The following is a 17217-nucleotide window of genomic DNA, read 5'->3' on the forward strand; positions in this document are numbered from 1 at the left end:
GCTTCCCCTCAGCCGTTGCCAAAATTACATGCTACACAATACTTTTTTCTTTTTTTTTCCACGTATGTGTGTTATGCGTTGTGTTAATAACACACAACAAGCTCACATACAAGTCAAAGTTACGATGTTAATTCAAGGTAAGTGCTTGACTTGTCTTTGAAATGTTGGGCCACTTTTGAAGGTAGCTGGGCAAGATTTTGTGTTGCTGCCACTGATCTATAATAGAGCACATATATAGATTATTATATATAGATCATATATAGATTAGTCATATATAGATCAGTGGTTGCTGCACATTAATTAGCTCTCACATTATAATGTGTGGTTCCCTCCTTGTTGATTTGTGAAAAGATTGTAAAACATATCATAGTTGTTCTTTATAAATTGTGAGCCACAGTATCCACTGTATCATCGATAGCCTGAATATTTGATTCAATATTTTTTAGTTGATGGTGTTGTTGGCCTATTGATTGAGTGAAACCAAATTGGTGAATACCTCTAAACATCGAAAATAATACCTTGATACATTTTTTTAATATTCCTAATTTTTTATAGCCTGTAGGACTGTACAGATCTACGGGTCCAATATTAGCCTTACTAAAACTACTATGGCTGAATTAATGTGTAAAATAATGTGTCATGGTACAGTGGATGTACAATGGTATATTATATTAATGTACCATTTTATGTACATGTATTTACATTATTGGTTGTTAGTGTTATACCCTTGAATTAATGACTTTTTATGAATTGATGCATCAGTTTTATATATATTCTTAATATGCATTGCTTTATTGACCAATAGTCAACCATAATATACATAGTGAACCACGATATACAAGTTTTAAAGCAACTGATTGAATGGCTTTGAGAATGCTATGTTTGGTAACATGAACTTTTCTATACATTTACATTGAAAAAATTATCACCCCCAAATATTTATAAATACAGTGAGCCAAAATGTGCACTGCTTTCTCTTGTTTCTACCATACATGTTGGAGAACTAACAAGATTTTTAAAAATTTACATTTGTTTATGCACTTTCATTTGTAAGAAAGCATCTGGTGAGATCATAAATGTAAATATTATTTGGGCACAGTATAATTTCAGACGAGAAAGATCAGATAACAAGTAGGCTAGTCTTATTGAATACTGGTGAATTAATAATGAATTTCCTGTTTATTAGGCCGGATACAATTCAGTAGGGTTATTTCTCTGAGTGCTTCTCAAGTGCATTTTGCAGTAGGCAGACAAAACTGTATGCGGGAAGAAGGCACAAGGATTTCTGTGAATATAGGGCGGTATCCTTGTGGTAAAGGTGGGGCGCTCTGCTCCAGAAAATCTATTACTGACTTCCGCACGTCTTTGGGTACATCCCCTCTTACATCCATCAGGACAGAGACATGCTCCTCACTGAAAAGACACACTTTATAAGTCTCTTGACATAGATTAATCTCTGTATTACAAATGCATTCAGAAGATATGCTGCATACTTGGTTTGAAATCTCACCTTATATCAGGGTACTTGGATACCAATTCAGAAATCATCAGTATTAGCATGTTTGGATCTTTCAAACTGATTATGTCAGCCAGTGCAGTTATCAAAGCTGTGGGATTCACCTCATCTGTGGTCCCATCAATCTCCTTTAAATGTAAAAATGGCATTACATGAGTGAAATTCTCAGAGAAATTTCATTTCCACAAACGTATATAGACTTGTTCTTGTGTTGTTCCTAGAGGTTTGCCTGACCCAATTCTGATAAGATCCAATAAACTGCTGGTTTTGTGCGAGTTCAAGTCAGTTTCTCATGAATACCTTTGATTCAGGTTTGAAATTAATGAATAATTTGATTATTTGTTAATGTTTTTAATATAACTAATTGTAAGCATTTGTTTTTTTAGTCAAAGCTGAATCTATCTATCTGGGTGTACTTGCCAGAAGACTTGCTCCTAAACCACATAAACATTCCCCCCAAAATTAAAGGGGTCATATGATGCGATTTCAAGTTTTCCTTTCTCTTTGGATTGTTACAAGCTGTTTGTGAATAGATAAGATGCCTAAACTTGTAATGACTAAAGTCTCAAACCCAAAGAGATATTCTTTATTAAAGTTAAGACTCGTCCACGCCCTCCTAAAACACCTCGTTTAAACACACCCCCATTTGTCTGCGTCACGATGTGGGAAGATTTGCATAACGCCACCCAAATGTTCACACAAAGAAAGAAGACGTAACTTTGATTCTCGCTGTTGCCGCCACTGCCATGTTGTGGAGATGCCGTTTCATTGTGAAAGCGAAAATACTTCGTTTGGTCTTCCAAACGAGGACACAACTAGAAATCAGTGGTTAAGTTGTACTTACAACACTGTTACAGAACAGTTCAACACAAATATTCAGATGTGTGCAGCACATTTTACAGAGGACTGAGAGAGAAGACTACAATGTTGGCTGTTCTGACTCACTGTCTGTAAGTACGTTTACATATGTAAAGGATTTGCCACTGATGATTCAAATGCGAGTTTTGAGCAGTGGAGTGTAGCGCTTGTTGTTTGTCGTTACTCCGATCACAAATGCAGGCATGGTTTTATGTTTACGTGGCGTGATGCAACGCGATGCATAAAAAGACAGTATAAGTCATTATAATCAATAATTAAGCCCCCACTGGATGCAACAAATAGTTCGTTTGTAATGGGTTTTATTGTTTTTGTCTTGTTGTGCCGGTGTTCTGACCGGGACACGCATCACAGTATGGTAAGGGGCGTAACATTTCCGTCACACGTTTGAGGTTTTCAGCCAATCACAATGCACTGGATAGCTGGCCAATCAGAGCACACCTCGCATTTCAGAACGATGAGCTTTGTAAAAAACAACGCATTGCAGAAAGGCGGGGCATAGAGGATAGACAATAATGTGCAGTATGTGGAAAATAATGTGTTTTTTAACCTTAAACTACATACACACATTTCATTACACCAAATACACAAAATAATGTTCTTTTTAGCAACATCATATGACCCCTTTAAAGTAAATGTGTTTTCACCATGCTTTGAAGGTGGTCCCTCAGCTGCTGAGCATCCTGTGTCATTCGCTGGGCCAGTTGGTTTCGCTCGTCACTATTTCTGCAGACCACTCTCTTCTGCATCAGTGTACGGACATACTCAACAACAGTTAGCCACTGACATTCCTCCTTTAGCCTCTGTAGATAATGGAGATCACATGATGCAAAGGCTTTTTGGGTATCATTTTTCATTGTTGGTAAATATATTCATTCATTTTATTGTTTGGTCTACATCATTTCTAATGCCTGGTGTAAACACTAACCTGGCGACAAGGTTGCCGCACCCTGTTGTAAAATTCACAGTGACGTTCTAAAACCCCACACATATTTTGGGTTACTTCTCCCTGGTCCAGCCAGGTACGAGACAGGAGCTCCTGTAGATGAGGTTGCAACTCAAACAAGAGATGGTCCATGACTAAGCGACATGCTTTTCTCACAGCACGGTCCAGGGCAGCCAGAGGTCCAAGTGAAATGCGAGAATACCGGTTTGAAGGGAAGGAGCACAACTGCTGCTGCAGGCTTTCTGTGGAGGTTCTAGATGGCCATTTAAATCAGAGAATTACTGCTTACAAGTACCTCCAATGCACACAAAACAGTTTTAAACACACACATTTTCAAACAAACATCACATAAATACAGACATACTGTAAAAAGATACGTGTACACCATCTCACTTGAGGATGATGCAGTTGTTGATGCAGGCCAGGAGATAATGAAGGTAGAACTTGTTACTGTTTATGGCTGAATCCCTGCGGTGCTCCTTCCCAAATACTATTATTGCATCTCGAAATCTGTTTAGATGTAGTGAGAGGAAAGTATAAAATGTTGAATATAATCAATAAGGGTTTTGATTTCCTGGTATTGATAAATATACACACCGGCTGAGGAGGTTCTCCATCTCATAAAGCCCCATTTGGATTGTCTGGTCCCGCAGAGATTCACTTATCATCAAAGCCACCCGTGCATTTTCTTCTAGCATCTAACAACACAGACACCAGAGCAGTTCATATGTATATCAGTGCCAAAATTTTGCTTATTGTAGATTAAGCCATTGCTTTATTACCTGAGCAATGATGGTGGGAAGGCTGGTGTGATAGCAGCCTTCATGGTCAATATCTGGTTCCTGATCCCTCTGCCAGTCTGTCAGCTCCACCTCTAGAGCCTTGTGCATCCACTCTGAGACACTCTTCTACAAACAATCACAGTGAAATTTCTCAAGAACTTGTGGCCTGTTAATTTCGACAAGATAATGTAAATGTTAAAACGTTTAGAGACTAAAACCCCTCCTTGGGTCTTACCCGAACTTTTTGGACATATTTGTTCTGCAGCTGCTCGAGACCTTCCTGAGATATGAGAGGTCCCATGTCGTCAATGTCTAGCTCAACTACAAGGGCTGGCTCACCCATCATCTCTGAGCTTAAAGAACAAGTTCTTGTGTAGGACTTTCTGATTACCCATAGACCAAATTCGGATTTAAGCATAATCTTAACTTACCTGTTGTATATGTGCAGAACCCAGTTAAGAACAGCGAAGATTTCCCCACCCTCTAGCTCCCATCCACTAACCAGTCCAAGATGGTTCTGCAAGAACTGGTGGCAGAATCGCAGATAAGCTCTTGTTAGACGGTAGTGAGAAGGAACACATTGTTCAAGAAAATGGCGCACTGTTGAAAGGTCTCCCATAATGCAGTGCTGTAGAGCAGACAAGTGACTTGCAAGCCCTGGTCCACGAGTGTGCAAGTACGACACGCTACGGAAACGTGCTGACACTGCCTCCTCCATCACCTGACCAAATAGTAGAACAGGTACATATTAAGTGAATTTAAAAAAAAAATCCTTTTTACTCTTAAAATTTAGAAAAACATTTTTCCCAGTACTTCTGCCAATAGGAAACTTGCTTATCATCAAACCTTGAAGAAGCGGTCCCTCCAGCAACGTGGTCTCCCAGGGGGCATGGGTGTGTTCTGTCCTGAAGTTGACCTCCTTTCCTCTAGAAACATCTGATCTAGTGCTTCTTCACGCTCCACTATCCGTACAGCTGACACAAAAAGTGTGGGGTTCTGACAGGCAAGTGACAACCCACTCCCCACCACTGCCCAGAGCTCCTTGGCAAGGGCATCCACCAAGCGTCCAACGCCTGAGAAATAATTCCGCACTAACTCCTCATCCTCAGAGGTTAATCTCGTTCCAGGCAATCCCCTGGGTCCTTGGAGCTGTTGCAGTACCTCATCCTGCCAACGTTCTAGTTCCATTAGTCGAGCATGAGCTTCCAGTAGTCTCCGAGACTCCACTAGTCTCTCTGTCTCTAGCACCATACTCCGCACTGACATAAAAGAGGTGACATAGCAAATGGTAGCCCCAATATACATACTTAGAGTGTAATCTTGCATCACTTTGGCTAACCTCAGTACTTAAGTGTGTGATAGATCTGTGTTACAATTTAGCTAGCTAGCTGTAAACATGTCCACCTTAATAGCAATTTTGTTACTCAACAAGGTTCTAGGTCTGCCTTGCAGGTAGACCTAAAAGAAAATAACGTAATTGGAGTCCAAGGCATTTTACACTATAGTGCCATAGTGGTGATGCAGTGTGCATACTTGTATTACATTATTAATGACCACACTTTGGAATGCAGTGACTCATAAAATTGAACTTGCTTAGCTAGAAGTTCTTGTTTTCAAGTACTTTTATGTACTTGAGAATGTTTGGCTCTATGGCAGTGGTGTCCAATACTGCTCCTGTAAGGGCGCTGTCCTACAGAGTTTAGCTCCATCATCAGTTTAAAAACACAACTGATCCAAGGTTATCAAGGTCTTCAGGAAAACTAGAAATGTTCAGGCATGTATGTTGATGTTGAGACAAGTTGGAGCTAAACTCTCTCCAAGACAAGGATTGGACACCCCTGTGCAGTGAAAAGGGCAGGGAATCACTAACCTTTATAGAGACGTGGTAGGTTACTAACTGCAGCAAGGAGCTGGCGGTGAGAGACAGAAATCTCCCGAAGAGTCTCCAGTGTAGTTACTTCTTCAGAATTTTTTCTGGACTCCAAGTCAGCCTTGTGCAAGTCATGAGACACTTCTCTCAGCTCAGCTCGTGCCTCTCGCAATTGGCCAAGACCCCAGTCGACACCTTCCAGGTAGGACTGTACAACTGATTAAGAAAAATGCAAGTTTGCAGTCATTGTTGGGCAAAAACTTTTTAGAGGCATTCTAATTGAAGTGAAATAATGACCTCTACATACCTTTAACCTTGAATGAATTGATGCAGTTCGTTGACTCTCCCTTTTCCTGTATTGTCCAAGTCTCTCCAGATGCTCTGGACGACAAAAGACACCTGAGGCCCATTTCAGTGCAGCACCCCGAGCCAAACACTCGGCTCTCTCCAGCTCTGGCCACACCTCGACTGGGACAGGGGCATCTGTCAGTCAAAATGCAGAAAAAAAATATGTAGCCCATATGCTACTGAGCCAGATGAGTTAAGCCAACAGCATAGAAAAATCCAATGAATTGTGCAGCTGTTCAACTGCAATGTTAAATTAAGTTATTGCTGATTGTGTAAAAGAATGCATACTTTTTTGAGAATGAGAGAGAGTTTTCTCTGACTTGCACAATGAATGACTTTAACAGTGAAAGTCTTCATTTTTCCTGGTGTTCCTGAGACAGAGATTATTTAAACCAGCAAAAGGCTAAATCTAAAAAGTTTGACATTAGTGAAGTCTTAAGCTCAGCAGATTGATCTCTTCTCCAAATAATGACTCAGTGCTGTCCTGACCGTTTCGAAGTCTGAAGTTTCAAAATTTCCATTTCATATTTTCCAATCCCTTGGGTGCTCAAGAACTGAAACACCCACGGGAAAGTATGTAAGAATACAATTACTCAGAAAACAGCTTCAGGGCAGAAACTGCATGGTTTTACCCCCTCCTTGATAAATGAGAGCATCATGCAAAACAGTCTCAGAGTTCATAATGCAGAGACCAAGTGTAAGTACTTGCCTGAATATCTTTTATTCACAACATTACAGTTTGATGTAAAAGGTATTTGAAAATTAAAAATAAAGATAGGACTTTGTACTTAATGTTTTTTAAAAATTTTCTAGTTATATTTTATTGGTATTTTTATATTAATAATGTCATCTATTCATCCATGGTGATGCAGTATTGATTTTTATTTTATATACTTGATTTTTTATTTTTTTTTTACAAGCAGTAATATAAAGAAAATATTCTTAGCATTTGCGAAAATGAGGGACTGAAAAGATGATGAACATTGTTGTGAGACTGATCCAATTATGTCATTAAGCTGTGTTGTCATCAATGTTGCCACGGTAACAGTGACTTCTCTAATTGGTGGTTCTTTCTTCAGGATTGTGGGTAGTGTAGTACTTCGGCCAAAACCACAAAGATTTATGGCTTGCAGAAGAACCATATACCCTCAATTAAAAACTGCAGAGGTTGTTGTAGGTATGTTTTAAAAGTTTTCTAAATTAAAGTATTTTTATTTATTTTTTTACCTACAGACCTTTCTAATTTATATACCTTTTTATATATTCTTGCATGACATTAGCTCCTTGATACCCTGTGTTTGGGTTTATTCCCTGATTGGATGGCATTTTTGCACAGCACTGTGTTGAATTGTATATATGTTACATACATTGAGCATTACCACAAGGCCTCATTGTTAATTTCCTGTCATGCTAAAATGACCAAATTTGACCAAATTGAAGGTACTTCCACCCATAGCTGTATATGTGTATATAAAGGGGATCAATTATGTAGCATTCCCCTGGCAGAAACATTTATGCTGCTAATATTAAATTTCATTACATTTCTTTAATTCTTTTTAGTTTATGTACATATACATAGATTTCTCTACCAGTGCAATATTATGACATTATAAACAAACGTTTTCCAGATGCCTCTCTTCATTGAAAACAAACAGAAATGATGTGTACCTCCATGATTGTCTTGGCCATTCTTATCTCCGTCTGACATTTAGGCTTGTTGTTCCACCGTCCACCGTTCCGCCACTAAGAGACTGCCCTGCCCAGAGGGCCTGCTCAGTGTCGCCAGATAGAGCAATCAGCAGAGACAGAGAGAGTAACAAGGGAGACGAAGAGAGAGGGTACATACCCACTTCACCGCCAGCCTTCCTCTTTCACACTCCCAGACACATCCTCTGCTCAGAGGCCGGCAGGAAGGGAAGGGAGGAAGGGAGAGAGCACAAGAGGGACGGAGGGAAAGCGGGCACTCCGCCCTCTAAATGATCCAGATGGTGAGCGGTGAGTGTGGGGGTGGCCTTCATGTGCAACAGTGCCTCTCTGTGTCTGAGGTAGTTATAATCCAATATGTTTAAGAGGAAGTGCTTGGGATAATCGAACAAAGGTTTTATACGGCTTTGACAGAGTCATAGGCAATCATTTGTATTGTTCCAGAAAGTTCTTACCAATGTCCTGTGATCGCTCACAGCTGCTGGTTGTAGAGCAAACATGAGAAGAACCTAAGTTCAGAGGCCCCTTAATGAATGTGTTTATTTGTATAAGTGTCGTGGCCTGTGACTTACCCCATGACTGTTAACATCTGTCTCTGGTCTCTGCCAAACATGCTCTACAAACATGACTAAATTAAGTCGTAGTACACACAACTGTTGGTGAAGATGTGTTGAAATTGATTCTGATGTAAGTTTATACGGAAATAGACTCTAATTATTCAGCTCTCTGGAATGCTTTATTCTCATTGGTCAGTTGCAGCTTTCTGCAGTCTAAATTGTATAATTGACCATAATTGGCTTACATTTCTCATGTCTCACATTTCACTCCTTCGTCTCGTTCTCTTTTACTGTAATTCAGATAAATATTCAATGTCCATTTATTCATTTATTTGGTTTGCTGCTGTAAATAACATACAATTAGTTGGTTGATATTGCTAAATAACCCCCTTTAGAAAGAATTTTGTTTTGTTTATTTTGCAGTAATGAACAGCTGACTTTACATTATGCATTACTTTAATTTTCATCTAGCTGATTCAGATGCTTCTGTGGTTATTAACAGTTTGCAAAACTTCTAAGGCAAAATTTGAAGGCTTTGTCTTTTAGTGTTTTTCCTCAGCAGCAGTATATGCTAAAAATAGCTGGTGACTAGACTTTGTTGTCTTTGCAGAGCACCATAATAACCAGAGGACTGTGACACACTAACAGAGCTTTTTGACTGAGGCTAATAGTTCCCTCTGGACTGAAATGTGGAGTGATGTAGCTTTCTCGTCGAAGGGTGGAGATGCATCCTTTATAACTACAGAGCAAATGTATATAGGAAATACAAAAGGGTGACCTCTGCCAGTTTCTCTATAACTTTTCCACCCCCTTTATTTATTGATGTCAGTTGTGGGATATGCAGCTGTGTGTTTTGTGGTCACCCTCCCCTGTCACCACCTTAAATGAAACACCACCCAACGGATCGAAGGGAACGGGAAGTCTATTTCAGAAGTAGTCATCCAAACACAGGGAGGACTTCCTGTCTGACATTCCTGACCTGTGCTGACTTCCTGGTTGTCTTTATGTTTCTCATTAGTTGTTGGAGAAATGTATGTTTTAATGTACATTTTGTGTTTTTTTAAGGATAAAATTGAATTGTGTCATCAAATCAAATGAAAGATTAAGAGATTTTCAGTTGCATGAAAACGAGGAATCTTATTTGTAAGTTGTGGCCTAAGTGCATGTGAAAAAATGTGTCTTTACAGAACAATTCACAATGTCCAATGCAATTCCAAGTGCTTCCGAGCAAATGCTTCACATTCCAGCTTTTTAAAATTTGTGCTGTGGTCAGGGTTTGGGTGGTGGCCATGCTTAGGATTTTGTCTAAAGATGAGGTTACAGTAGTTTTTGGGGACCATTTTAGAATATTCCAGATGTAATGACATTTTGGCTTAAGATTTGGCAAACAAAGTCTTAATCTATCCATTATACTCTAGATGGTATGAAAAAAGTGGTTCTTAAAAATACATTACAAACTTCGTTTTGCTCTTCCTTTTACAATGCTTATTTAAGTTTCAATATTTGGTGAAACATTTTAAAGATATAAAACTTTTAAGTGTTTGCATCAAGCACAAATTACGAAAGTAATTCATCCACACATGTGCACTCAAAGCTCAACTCAATTCAAAAGCAATCAAATAAAATGATGAAGAGAGCAGATTATGTTGAGGGGAAAAATCTTTGATTTATAAGCCAAGAAAAGTACTCCAAAAAAGTGACAAAATGTTTTAGAGTAACTCCATCTGGCTATCCTCTTAATAAAAGATTTTCTTAAACATTGCTTTTGACCTAACACAGTTGTGGAGTTAATTTCTAGTTCTTGATGTGGAGTACACATTTTTTTATGATCCTGTTTATGCTCTAAGTATTTATTTGCACTTGTAAACATCTAAATTAAAGTAAAAAGTGATAGATGTTATTAAATTTTCCCACCTTTTGATATGTGCTATTAGAGAGACATATCGGGACACTGGGGTTTGGAGTAATGTAAAACTTGAGCTTGCATTTAACTAATTTCAGAAGGAAATCTAGTAGGCTAAGCTTATAAAAACAGAATAATTCTTAAAACATATTTCATTTACAGTTCTAGATTGTCTTAAATGACATAAGCTTGTTTGAATTATTCACTGCTGTGGTTGACACCCAAAACTATGTAGGTTCCTATGAGCAAACCTCTGCTTTTCTGTGCAGTAAAGGAGTAAAGCCTGGGCTTTGATTGGCCCATTTAAAGTTGGGAACACATCTGACTGCCAACAGCAAGCGTTGCCATATTTTAATGTCATTCAAGGGTGTTAGAATGAGCAGGAGATTAGATGGGGGCCCCTAATTATTTTGGCTTTAGTTCTGGATTAACCCTCTGTTCTGTCGACTTCAATTCACACTCACCGTTTGATGAAATGTGAACTGACATAAATTCCGCGGCTCACTTTCAATCCGATTATGCAGTTAAATCACCGCAGTTCGAACCCAAGCAAGAGACTCTGGCGGGTCCCTATTCTCCCGCTCCTCCGAAGCCCTGACAGCTCCCCCCAAAACAAAACACAGGAAACACAGGGACCCACGCTACCTCCTCACAATAGGGCCTATTCAGCGAGGTAACGCTCAAGCACAACCTAAATATTGTTTTATGAGCAGCAAATAGGTGGCACCTCCGAAATAATACTCGTTTCTTAAATTCCCAGCGTTCCTGGGCTTTTCTAGGGAGGAATAGCGCCCTGTTACAATGACCGGGCTTGTGTTGTTGGCCACATTGGAACAAGAGGAACACAAGAAACCGACATACAATTGAAAACGTTTAAATGCATAGCGTTAATTCGCCTCAGGTTGCGGAACACCATCAATTTTAAAACGGTGCAATAGAGTTGAAATGACATGGTGTTTAGCGTTTTTCTCAAGGGAACGGTTTTGTTTTGGCCGCACGAGAGATTATTCGCTTACTTACAAGCACACTGAATTTAAATCTTAATATTTATGAGAATGAGAAGTGCTTTAAAATCTAATTAAAGCATATCTACCGAGTTTCTACAAATGTTAGCTTTATATTCATGTTTGTCTCGGTGTATTTTTCAACAACAAACAATAGTTATCTAATAGTTATATAAATAGTTATCTATCTACAGTGACTCGTTCGTTTTTTGCACTTTATTAAACTCTTTGATTTTATCTAAACATTACAAATAAACAATTAAAACCAATTATAAATTATTGTTATCCCACCGACAGTGTTTTTCCCCCATATACGCCTGAAAGGAGCGGTAAATTCCCATCCCCATCAAATCTTAAAACGATAACACACTAGGCTACTTGTACTTATTTAGTGCTAATATAGAATTATATCGTCTAGAATTATATCAAGTGTCGTTTGGTCTCCAGCAGAGGGCGATGTCAGCGCGGATCCTGCAGAGAAAGGCTTTTGAATTCATAATTCTTAAGCCATCTATTCTAAGACTATTTAAGAAGGTTTTCCCATGAATTCGCAATGCATTTTCACAGTAATTACGATCACATGGATCTGAATAATAAATACTTAATTCTCACACAGCTACATTATTTTTTTTTTCTTCATCAAAAGCTTGTATTGATCTATTGTAGTACAATTAAAAGTGAGATTTCAGATACTCTTGAAGAAAGATGTGGTCTGGTTGGCGATCTGCTCAGTAATTTGCCTTAACTTTTTAAACAAATGTTGGATCATTGTTCTGTCCAGGTGAATGAAATTGCAGTTAGCAATGTGATTTTACTTGAGTTCCTGCAGTATATGCTGTTTTATTGCCTTAAACTGATTGGCTCACAGGATATTCACAGTCAGCAGATCCAGACAGAGATGAAAATAATAATAATAATAATAATAATAATAATAATAATAATAAAATATGTTTTATCAGTGTAAATGATACATCATTTTAGTTTCCATTTTTTTCTGGCCAAATAGTTCTAGATAGACTTGTTTCGTTAAGATTTTTTTTTTTTTTTTTTTTGCAAACCCGGCTGCCTTCACAACTGCACATAAATCCGTAGCAAGTTTCACAAAAAACTGTTGCAAGTTTCAACATTCCAGTTTGTTTCACTCTGAGGAATGTTTTGCCGGATAAACATTCTTGAGTTGTTCTCCTCATATTTAGTGCTTTTGTCCTCTTCAAACAAGTCCAGTGATTTTCCCAGGAGTAAAAAGAGAGCATTGAAATCTCCAAATTGGTATGGACCTCACCAACTCGCCAAAGCCTCTTTGGCAAATCTGTGTTTGATTTGACACTCCTGTTTGCCGTTGCAAAATCTTTCTTTTGTTGCATCTGGATAAGCCTAATGACTTCTTTAACTAGCGAGCGCAGCTTCCAAAGTGAGAGAAATCAGGGAAATTTAAGACAGATGCTTTCACAGAACTGTTCTTATCAGGTAGAATCCAGACTTCTTTGCATGTGGATGTAAAAACATGACATATATGCAACTGAGTTTAAGGTTTCCAGGTATGTTGTGTCGTTGTGTTCAGAGGCCAGAGAAATGGAAAGAAAAGTCGTAAAATAAGTGAAACTTTGAGAATTGAGTAAACAGTCTGGACCCACCACAGCACAATTCAGGGAAGCAAACATGACCACAAATGCATGTATTAAGGGATCAATCAGGATCTGAATGGACTAGCATTAACTGGACTCCTAATTCTGATTTACTAACACCTGTAATAACTATCAAACAAGTGGTAATCTCATAAGCCCCCATGTCATTTACATATTCCTCATTATCTTGTTCAAACCTGAAGGATGCACTTTCTCTCTGTCGGCGGTCTCAACTCTTGCACTCTGACTGCTTGGGTGGTTCGTTGGCTAAGTGACCGGTCTGAATGTGATATGTATATGTAAGGGATTATCTGTATTAGCATCAGCATTTACCAACGTGGCCAAATTCTTAACATGGCTCTGGATAATTGGAATGGGAGGAGAAGATGGCTGATCCATTAGTTCATTCTGTTTGCTTAGTGGATGGGTCGCTCCGTTCTTCAATTTTACCACTCGGGAACGTTTTTGTGGAAAGGGTGCATACGTGTGCATGAGGACTTCTTTATGCTTACTAAACCTAAGCAGATTCTGCTACAAAGCAAATGCCTTGAAGTCTTAGCATGGCTCGCACATAGTATCGGGAGTTAGACCAAATACTGTGGATTTTTCAAGTGACTCTTGAGGGAATGACCCAATCAGACCACACAATCTGTGCTCTACAAGAGAGAGATCTTTGAAATCCATAAACACCTTGAAAGGCCCCATTCTTGCGCTGATAATGTGCTTTCGAAGATCGCCATCAAATGTGCCGAAAACTACTTCAAAGTAAATTGAAATGTAACAAATTCTGTCAGGGTCGAAAAGGATTATTGTAAGGCTCTAAATGAAGTTCATTTCACCTGCATTGTGTTTTTTCGTTCTTTCTTTTTGTTTTGGCTGGTTAAATTTCTTTAACAGCTGACTGAACATCTGTACTGGAATTCCAATCAGCACAGATCAGCATCAGCACATATTAGATCTAATGTGATTAATATTACAATGTTATTATAATATAATATAATATAACACAATTTATTAATCAATTTAAATATTTTAAATAGTTTTATAATATTTCATATAATGTTTATATATTATATAATGTTTACTCTAAAAGTAAAAGAATGAGGATAAAAGAAAACCTTGTAAAATGTTTAATATTTATAAATTTATATTTTGTATTGTATTTATGGAACAGTCCAAAATATAAAATATGTAGCCTATTTAAATATATTTTTATTTATTCATATTTTAATATTTATAATATTTAAATTAAAGAGAGAGAATATAGAATACATTATATATATATATATATATATATATATATATTAGCGCAGTCAGTTTAATGCGTAACTTAATTAATTAGTTATGGAAAAATAACGCAATGAAAATGTTTTAATGCAGTTAGCACACTGGCCCCGCCCCCAAACCTGTACGTCATCTTACATTTCATACAGTTGACTGTTGACAAATGTAATGCAGGGCAATAACTCTATAAATGCAGTTATGCTCTAAAATTCAAGATGGGAAAATAATAATAATAAAAAAAAAAATAATAATAATTAATTAATTATTTAAATTAAAAAGCCCCTTTAATTTTGTTTGTATCATATTTATATGAAATGATAAGCACATCACACCAGCAACTAGAGCAATATCACAGGAGTGCTGTTTTTGTCACGAAGAACACGAGTGCAAATGTGATTTTCTACAACAGTTCAGTAAATAAGTTAATATTGTACTATATTTTAAACACTATTGTGTGTTTTTGTTCAATTCTGCCAATGAAAATATTACCTAAAAGCCACAGCAGAACTGTTGTTCGTCTCAGAGCAACACAGCATTGTTTAGTTTCTGAATTAATTCGCGTTTTGATCGAATCGAGTGAATCAATGATTCAATAGCCCATTTCATAGAGACAGTCTATAGCTGTGTCCCAAACTTAAGAGCATGGACTCCGGAGGGCACATTTGAAGTGCAAATGCGTCACAGTCAGTGTTGGGGAAAGTTACTTTTAAAAGTAATGCCTTACAATATTGCGTTACTCCCTAAAAAAGTAACTAAATACGTTACTTAGTTACTTTTTATGGAAAGTAATGTGTTACATTACTTTTTTGCGTTACTTTCACGTTACTTTTTTTTTAAATATGAGCAGGGCTTGATTGTTTTTAATATAAGGAAGTTCTATTTATAGCAAATGTAAAAGCCCTTTCCACACCAAAAAGTGTAATGAATAAACCTCAGGCTGAAGGAAAAGTAAATTCACGTCTGTACAGTAGAACACAGGAGAAGAAGGTTCAACACTCTTCAGCAATAAAAAAAAACAATGAAGCACAATTGTTAGTTTATCTAAAGTATTTTTTGATTATTAGTATGGTTGAACTGGATCATTAAAGGTCAGCAGCAAAGACACTGTTAATAAAATGGGAATAGATACATTTGTGTTATTTAATATATTTAGTTATTGCAGGTTTGCGTCATATTCTGAGTTTGCATTTCACTGTTTTGATTAATTTTTGATGAATACTAAATCTGTTTTGTTTTTTTTTTGTTTTTTTTTGTGAGTGGGATGAATAATGCACATTCACATTTAGTCTAAAACTACAGTAACATCATGTTCACACAGCGCACACAACGCCTCCATACTTCCGATTTCTCCCAATATGGGAACAGGAGGCTTGTCAGTCAAAAAATGGGAATACAAAGTAACTGGCGTTACTTTTTTGAAAAAGTAACTCAGATATTTTCTTGTAAATTAAAAAGTAATGGGTTTTTTTTCTAGTTACTTGAAAAAAGTAATCTGATTACGTAACTCGCGTTACTTGTAATGCATTACCCCCAACACTGGTCACAGTGGTGCGACGAAGGCTGTCCCAAACTGAAGTGTGCAGACTCCAAAGTGTGGATTTTAAGTGTGATTGCATCAAAGCGTCACAACGTAAGCTTTCCCAAAGTCAGAATGCGCCTTTCAAAGACCGCATTCCAAGGCCAATTGAAAACTGAACAGTATTTATATTGTTTTTTTGACCTGTTTCACTCAATGTCCGAACTGTTAGAACTCTTGTGGACGCGTTTCACAGCAGCAGGCGCCTGAGGCATCATCTTCTCCTTGCTTGCTTTATAGCGGATCGCAGACTTATAAGTGCATTACCGCCACCTATCTCTCAAATGGACCATTGACACTCTAACCACAATCTCAATTAGGAGTGTCAATGGTCCACTTGAGAGATAGGTGGTGGTTATGCACTTATAAGTCTGCGATCCGCTATAAAGCAAGCAAGAAGATGATGTCTCAGGCGCCTGCTGCTGTGAAGTGCGTTCACAAGAGTTCTAACACTTTGGACATTGCGTGAATCAGATGTAAAATACAATATAAATACTGTTCAGTTTCCTGCACAGACCAATCGTTTTGTTTTTTTACACATCAACGTATCGTCACGAGCCACCGGGTTTAATTTGGATTTGTCTGTGCATGTTTTTTTACTCTCATATATTCTGTTACCATTGTCATGCATTGTACAGCTGAGAGACTGCAACGGCTGAAGTTTAAAATCATAATTTGTGTTCTACTGAAGAAACAAAGTCACCTACATCTTGGATGCCCTGGGGGTAAGCAGATAAACAATCAGATTTTCATTTTTTTCCAAAAATGAAAATTTCAAACCTGGAACAACTTAAGGGTGAGTAAATGATTACAGAATTATCATTTTTGGCTGAACTACCCTTTAAGTAAAAGTATTATCTTGCATACTCTAATATAACTAAGGTATTGAGAGTTAAAGTAAAGGTATATAGTATTGTTCTGAAAAAGAATTTGTCAGGAAGGTTTTACATTAATATTACTGCTGCACTGATGTGTATGTTGCATTTTTACTTCTGAATATGTTCAAGGTTATTAAAATTAAAGTTGCCTACTACAAACCCGATTCCAAAAAAGTTGGGACACTGAACAAATTGTGAATAAAAACAGAATGCAATGATGTGGAAGTTTCAAATTTCAATATTTTATTCAGAATACAACATAGATGAAATAAAATGTTTAAAGCTGAGAAAATTTATCATTTTAAGGGAAAAATAAGTTGATTTTAAATTTCATGGCATCAACACATC

The 17217-nt window shown here is 37.5% G+C and overlaps 1 protein-coding gene and 1 long non-coding RNA gene across 4 annotated transcripts; one reads left to right on the forward strand and one right to left on the reverse strand.

The window, feature by feature from the left end:
• The first annotated feature begins 1 nt into the window (after position 1).
• LOC109050594 lies at positions 2-9588 on the forward strand. The gene is made up of 4 exons (XR_006158628.1): positions 2-137; positions 7418-7515; positions 8051-8333; positions 9210-9588. It is a non-coding gene; the product is annotated as an uncharacterized LOC109050594 (long non-coding RNA).
• On the reverse strand, positions 772-8317 carry LOC109050589 (exocyst complex component 3-like protein). Of its 3 annotated transcripts, none has more exons than XM_042753326.1 (13): positions 8185-8317; positions 6298-6473; positions 5991-6206; positions 4967-5379; positions 4552-4841; positions 4356-4473; positions 4121-4246; positions 3936-4036; positions 3732-3848; positions 3321-3591; positions 3040-3195; positions 1511-1644; positions 772-1413 (listed from the first exon to the last, which is right to left on the reverse strand). In XM_042753326.1, the coding sequence occupies exons 2-13, from the start codon at positions 6398-6400 to the stop codon at positions 1227-1229; spliced, it is 2232 nt and encodes a 743-aa protein (XP_042609260.1). In that variant the 5' UTR covers positions 6401-6473; positions 8185-8317; the 3' UTR covers positions 772-1226. The 3 variants fall into 3 exon arrangements, with proteins under 3 accessions (XP_042609260.1, XP_018923706.1, XP_018923705.1); XM_019068161.2 differs by lacking the exon at positions 8185-8317 and adding an exon at positions 8007-8143; XM_019068160.2 differs by lacking the exon at positions 8185-8317 and adding an exon at positions 8007-8143 and having other exon boundaries at positions 5991-6210.
• Positions 9589-17217: the final 7629 nt, after the last annotated feature.

Source organism: Cyprinus carpio, chromosome B25, assembly GCF_018340385.1.
Source record: "Cyprinus carpio isolate SPL01 chromosome B25, ASM1834038v1, whole genome shotgun sequence".
Lineage (NCBI taxonomy): Eukaryota > Metazoa > Chordata > Actinopteri > Cypriniformes > Cyprinidae > Cyprinus > Cyprinus carpio.